Consider the following 7,179-nt stretch of genomic DNA (forward strand, 5'->3'; position numbering starts at 1 on the left):
TTTTTTTTTTTTTTTTAATGCTTCTACCAAGGAAATTCTGAGCATAGAATTTCTTGAAGTGACAAATTTCATAGTGGTGTAAGGGAATTCATCACCCAAACTTAACTGAATTTTCAGCCCTGGGTTTTGGTGCAGTCTGAAATAATCGTTTCCTTCATGCTGGATTTTTGTGGGGGTTTTTTTGTTGTTGTTGTTTTTTTTGGTTTTTTTTTGTTTGTTTGTTTGTTTTTTAATAAGAGAATGATGCTCAAACAGATGCTCTCATGCCCCTGTTACCAAGTCTGTACTGTGAGTTCTTTCACATATACAACCCAGAAAGAAAAAATAAGCGCTATGACTGTCTTTAGCCAAAACATTACTCTTCTCCTAGTCATTAATGATGCCACTTAATAAGGAAAATTTATACACTTATGTGGAAAAAAACACTTTCAATAATGTAATTAAGATTAGCTTTTAGCACAATGACAAAAGAGGGACAAATCTTTCATATCATGTCTTTGTAACTGGTTACTCACCCTTTTTATTAATTTGTACACTTCTGTGGCAGGTTGTGAATATAAACAGGTTTCATGTTGGATATTAATGAATGTTAAAAGCATTTCTAGTTCACAGAAGACCCAAATGGACTTGGATATTTCATTCTCCCAAAGTAAATCCTTTAACGAGAGAGGAATGCGCGCTGACAGTACTCACGTGTAAGAAAATGACACATTKTCTTTGGGAAAAAGCTCTCTTGTTGCCCATGTGATCTGCATCTTCTCATTATTGAAGTTGATTATTGTGGTGTTGATGTCGTTTTTGCAACCTGCCCAGGACATTTACAGAGAATATGATTTCAGGAGTGAGTATGAAAAGCACCCCTTGATGTGTGCAGGCCATCAGCATTTCAAAGATATGCATCCAATAGGCTCAGATGATCGTCAAATAAGAAGACATAAGAACATCCAAAATACAAGGAATGTAGTAAAATAACGTACAGAGAAATTAGAATTTCAAAGCAGTGAAATGAAGATATGCACATCAGCACAAGAGAGAGAGGTGGCCCCGTGGTTCCAGGACCAAAAGGTATAGACTGGGGCACTTCTGCACATTGCACAAGTCCCATACCTTGAGAAAAACTTTCCCATACTACCTGCTGGACAAGCTGTTTGGGAAYTAATGCTGCAGGAAACATCTGTGTGAACTGTCAGTTCTTTACTGCAAGGAACAAGGAACTAACACCAGAGGTGCAGACCAGTCAAGAGGCACAGGGACACGGAGCAGATCAGCACAAGCAGGTGTGCTGCATATTTCATCTATGTAATCCTGGCCAATTCCACCTTAAATGTAAGAAGCATGATAATTTAATGTCCTCTGCTCTGATTGCACACAGGTATTATTTCCTCTCTGATCATCTCCTTGTTCTCATTCTTGCTAGGGACAAAATCAGACACTGAAGATAAACCTGACATTGAACAAATGGAGAAATTAAGAAGGCAGAAAGATTACATACCCATTCTATACCAAGAATTATTTATTTTACATTCTATAAGATGTGAAATTATATTTACTTGAATGAACCATTTCTCTTCCTTTATTTGTGATGGAWTTTTTTTAAAATTCAGCTGTGATATCACGGATCACTCTCAGCTGATATGTCAGCTYTCCTGCAGTAACTGCAATTATTTAAAACCATCTTCTAATTATGATCCTGGAGGCATACAATACAACAAAGCAAAAAATTATAATTATTCTTTCTATTATGATAATGGGAAGATGAAAATCTCAAAAATATTATGAGTAGGCAGTGCCTGGGCTAAAAACGGTGGTACAACTTTCTGTTTGTGGATGACCTGCTGGTCTAGCTGAGTATGCAGCATGCTGCAGTGCTGCAGGACACAAACCAGAGCCCTGGAGCAGGATTTTCAGAGAGAATTATCCAAGTCTACACCTTCCATAAAACCAGACAGGGACTGATAATGTTCCTCACAAGACTTTATCCTCACAGGCCCTGCTGGGCATCTCATTCTTCTCAGGACAGAGAGGCATGGAAAGTACCACTATGGTGTGTGAAGAAAGTACTTCTACAAGGGGAAAAGAAGAAGAAATTTCCTTGAGCAAAAAATTATGCAGATATAGCCATGAGCAAGAGTATGARCAAGTACATTCCACCTCCTTTTTATTTTTCAAAGTTTATTACTGAGAAAAAAATACTGCTGAAAGGGAACATGTATAAAGGCTAAATGTCATGGAACAAATTAAAAAAGAGAAAGGGAGAGGCAGAATATCAATCAGCAAAGATAACAAGAGTGGAACATGTATGTACTGGAACAGTTGCAACCTCATTGATACATAAGGAAGAAGAAAAACCACTTTTGATTTCCTTACAGAGATGAAACCTGATAAGTAACCACATGTTGAACTTCCACATATTGCAGTACACTRTACAGAAACTACTGGAGAGCAAGATCCAGATCTGAACCTATAGTCTTTAATTACCCTTAATACTAGTGGCTGATGAGGAAGAGTTTCATTTTTTCATTAGGAACAAATGTAGGCGAAAGTTTCTACAGACTGCTAAATTGAATGCACAGGACAGGGAATGAATAAAAAACATATTTTCAAGAATAGGAAAAGCAAGTGAAAGTTTTTATGGACATTTTTAGACAAGGTATAATTCTTATGGCATAGTCCTTAGAATCCATCCAACTGAGTATTTTGGTTTTGTTTTTTTTTTCAGATCACTGACCATTGCTAGGCATCATGACACTATGCATTGAATAAGCATCACAACTGCAATTTTCAAACTTTTCTCCACAAAGGCATGCCATCAGCACAGCACGGCTATGGGTGAGTGCCATCTCAGGGCAAGGAATTCAGATTCCCTCACAGGACAGCCAGTGACTSACAGGGACAATTAACCCTGAAGAACCAGGTGGTGCAGCATTGTCAAAAATGGTATTTGCCATATGTATGGCAGAACAGATAGCTGGTTCATAGGTTGATAGGATGAAATCATAACTTTAAAGGATTTCTTTTTCCTACTAAAATGAATGACAGGTAACTTGTGAGAAATTAACTAGAGTGAAGATTAGATTTTTGGTAGGTGTTAGGCTTTATGTTTGTAATAATGATTTTATCTTTGACAAATACTKAAAATAGAGATGTTCTTAGACAGCCAAACAACTGGTCTTTAGTAATTTTGCTGTGTAATAGTATTTTTACCTTGATGCTTTCTCAGGAGCAAGGTATTGCTGATCTTTTCCCACAGTGTTCATCCTTTCAGAGTAAAAAGTGCAGAAGTCTTACCTTCAATGTGTTATATCCATCTTCGTTCAGTGAAGGCTAGTCTTTTTTAGCTACAATCTACTCTGTTAGAAAACTCTCATAGAAATCTGTCTTTCTTATTTTTTTAAGAGACCGCTTTCATTTGTGCTAGATGTTACCTTTTGTTTGCTTCATTCTTTTTATCGGGGGAAAAAAAAAAAAAAAAAMAAACCCTCACTGAATATTGTAACACATGAGGTAAAATATACACAGAAATATTGCTAGCTGATATATGAATTCCTTAAATAAATATCTGGGGATTTGAACTTACCAGAAGATTGTGACTGAGAAGCCACTCTGTTGCCCAGTATGAAGATCATGGAATATGCTTGAAWGATGAGTCTCATGGTTGTAATGACACAACAGACTGTGAAGAGATGAGTAATYGTAATCTCTGGACTTACTATTTGATCAGTTTACACCAGATGCTGGAGGGAACTGGAGGAAATGACTACAGGAAATAAAAAATGCCATATCTATAGCTACAAACAAATCAGAAGTGCAGGATCTTCTTCATACAATGTAAAAAAAAATTAAAAATCCTCAAAATATGAGTATCTCTTTTGCCATCTTTAGCTTCTTAAGCTGTATCAATCAGTGGAGACCACAGCCCTGATGCAAACCAGGACCAGGTGGTTGTGCAGAGCTGTGACCACAAMAAATCACAGAATCAATCACAGAGTCASAGAACAGGCAAGGCTGGAAGGGACCRCAGTGGGCCATGTGATCCAACCTCTCTGCTCAAGTGGAGTCATCCCAGAGYGCATTGAACAGGATTGTGTCCAGATGGTTCTTGAATATCTCCARTGAGGGAGACTCCACAGCCTCTCTGGCCATCTGTTCCAGTGTGCAGTCACATGCAGAATAAAGTTCTTCATATTCAGGTGGAATTTTCTGGGCATCAGTTTCTGCCCATTGCCACTTTTCCTATTGCTTGGCACACAGAGAAGAGCCTGGACCCTCGCTCTTGACACCCCTCCTTTAGCKATTTATACACATGAATAAGGTCCCCTCCTAGTCATGTCTTCTTAAGGCTGAACAGGCCCAGCTCCCTCAGCCTTTCCTCTTCAGTGAAATGCTCCAGTCACCTCATCCTCTTTGTCACCCTCTTCTGGACCCTCTCCAGGAGCTCCCTGTCCCTCCTGTACTGGGAGCCCAGAACTGGACACAGCACTCCAGGTGTGGCCTCACCAGGGCTGAGCAGAGGGGCAGCATCACCCCCCTCGACCTGCTGGCAATGCTCTTCCTAATGGTCCCCAGGACACCACTGCCCTTCCTGGACACWCTGCTGGCCCTTGGACAGCTCATTGTCCACCAGGAACCCTCAGGTCCTTCTCTGCAGAGCTGCTTCCAGCAGGAGAGCCCCCAGCCTGTGCTGGTGCCCAGGGTTATTCCTCCCCAAGTGCAGGACCTTGCATCTGCCCTTGTTGAATTTCAGACAGCTCTTCTCTGATCCTCTCTTCACTCTGTCTTGGTCCTTCTGAAGGGCTGCAGAGCCCTCTGGGGTATTGGCCACTCCTCCCAGCTTGGTGCCGTCAGTGAATTTGCTGAGGAGGCATCTGCCCCTTCATCCAAGTCATTGATAAATAAATTAAACAATATTTGGCCTMGTATTGAATCTTGGAGGACATCACTAGTGACAGCTTCCAACTAAACCCCGTGCCATTGATTATCACCCTCTAGGATCTGCCATTCAGACAGYTCTCAATTATGTCACTTTTTCCTAGCTGATCTTGATCTCCTGTGTTTGCATCAGAAAGTGTACAGTAAACTTCTTCTCAGGCCCTCTTGGGCAGAAGAACAACTCAGTCACGGGCCATGTGAAGTGTCCTGGGCACACACACCATGCTGCCTRCCAGAGACCCCTGCATTCCATTTTGCTTCAAGTTTCTCAGGAGTAGAATCTTGTCTGTCATGCCTGGTATGGATGGCTGAGAATACACCCAGAAGTGCTGCCATGGCTTTTGTTTAGGCTTGCTTTCRTTACTCTCAGATCCTTGCCTAAAATGTTCCCTGTCCTTTTTAACCCAATGGCACTGTTTGTCCAGTGAGACCCTTTTCAGCTTAGTCACATCATCAAAGTTTGCGTTCCCCCGGGAAGACCCATTCAAATCTCAGTGATTCTTGGAAACCCMAGCATGACTGTCTGACATACATACAGCATTCTGTCCACTGTCTGGTCCCTGCTTTGATCAAGTCCCTCCAGGGAGGCATTAATTCTTGGAACTAAARTAACAAGCAGCACAAAAGTGAAATACTAAACTAGGTCATAGGTAATAGTTAATGGAAAGCTGAAATCACTCATGGTTTCCACAGTCAGCATTGCAAAAGTCAGTGAGATAAACAAAGGCAAAGGTCCAAAACCCTCTGGTTCCCCAGGACATGGCAACTCCCACATGTCCCCATTTGAGTTACAAACATATTTTTCTTCCAAAAAATKATTCTTATCTTTCCTTAGAGAACATGTGAGTGTGTTGGAGCCAAACTTGTCCCTTTCTGCTTTTCACACAGGTAAAACATATTGGACTGCAGACCTCCTCATTGTTTGGAAGAAAGGGATAGAGGAAGAMAAAAACCAAAGAAAAGATATCTAAAATAACTCCTGGATTATAAGTATTTTGATTTTGAGACACTACATCTAAAACAAGGTCTAATTCTCAGGTGACARCATTGCATTTTCACTTACCATTTCCTTACACCACATATGCTGGTACCACAAATAACTATCCCTCCCACCCACTCCTGTCTTCTTTTTCTTTTTTTATACTGAGGACAAAAAAAATCAGTTAAACAGAATTTCTCTTTTAACTTTTTTGGTACTCAAACCTGAGATCTTAGGGAATAAAAATGACGATATCTGGGTCAAACGAACTGTTTGTATTAAGCTGGTGCACTGTTGAGTTATTTCTGCTGCTGCTGACAGAAATATCAGATTTGGCACTAGAGGGTCGTAGGGCTTGGGCACCTCCCACCTCCCTCCATGCAGGCAGACACTGGCCGAACCATCTGCCTTAGGTTCTGCCTACTGAAAGCCAGCTCTGATTACCTGATTTGATTTTTTTCATGATCCTGGTCCAGGAACTGCAAAGCTGCCAGTGAACCATGGGATCTGTTCTCCCTGAGGATTTTTTCTGCCTGCCTGCCAGGAGTGTGGTTGATTAACTGGGCCATGTCCTCTGGGTCATCGCTCCCAAGAGGAAAAGGACAGAGCACTGTCACCCTCTGTCCCCTCCTCAGGGCTCACACACCATGCAGCRTTGGATTGTTTGGCCTGAGAAACAAGATCCATCCCTCACTTTCACCCAGGAATAGTGAAAGCAAACRGTGAGGGGAAGATGAAAATTAGCAGCCAGAGCTTCTGGTGCTGACTGCCGGAAGAGAAAATTCTTAGCAAGACACGCAGAGGATGAGAACGATGCAAGTAATGTAAAAGGGAGCCCTTTTGTGTTCATTTTGCATTTTGGATCAAACCACACAAACAGAACTTGGCCCTCTGCCAGCTCCTCCACCCACAGCAGCAGCTCTCCAGTGGTTGCACTTGCCASCTGCAACCTCCAGCACCTTCACTTACTTTCATCAGCTTCCTTCCTCTCTTTTTATTCCCCTTTCTATTTTTTCACTGGTGGTGTTAAATGGGTCTTGAATAACCTCATAGTTCAGCAGAGCAAATTGTCCCAGTTTAGCTTTTCTTCACTTACAACCAAAATAAACAATAGCCTATGAGAAATTTTTATTTATTGTTACTTACTTATTCATGGTCTTGTTAACAGACTCCACATAAAACACCCAAAAAATAGAATGTTTATCTCTTTTTGCAGAAATGACCCCTTGTAATTTTTAGCATTAACAGRATGTGATTTGTGTGCTATGAGT

At 41.0% G+C, this 7,179-nt stretch overlaps 1 protein-coding gene across 1 annotated transcript in view; it reads right to left on the reverse strand.

The window, feature by feature from the left end:
* CRLF2 (cytokine receptor like factor 2) overlaps positions 1 to 6,429 on the reverse strand; it is a 14,074-nt gene extending 7,645 nt beyond the window's left edge. The window contains exons 1-3 of the mRNA XM_057383844.1: positions 6,353 to 6,429; positions 3,578 to 3,673; positions 694 to 805 (exon numbers count right to left, since the gene is read on the reverse strand). Of these exons, the coding sequence (XP_057239827.1) occupies positions 694 to 805; positions 3,578 to 3,673; positions 6,353 to 6,410 (266 nt within the window). The 5' untranslated portion in view covers positions 6,411 to 6,429. The remainder of the gene's footprint in view (positions 1 to 693; positions 806 to 3,577; positions 3,674 to 6,352) is intronic.
* Positions 6,430 to 7,179: the final 750 nt, after the last annotated feature.

Source organism: Malurus melanocephalus, unplaced genomic scaffold (assembly GCF_030028575.1).
Source record: "Malurus melanocephalus ecotype Western Australia unplaced genomic scaffold, MMel_1.1 scaffold_665, whole genome shotgun sequence".
NCBI classification, from domain to species: Eukaryota; Metazoa; Chordata; class Aves; order Passeriformes; family Maluridae; genus Malurus; species Malurus melanocephalus.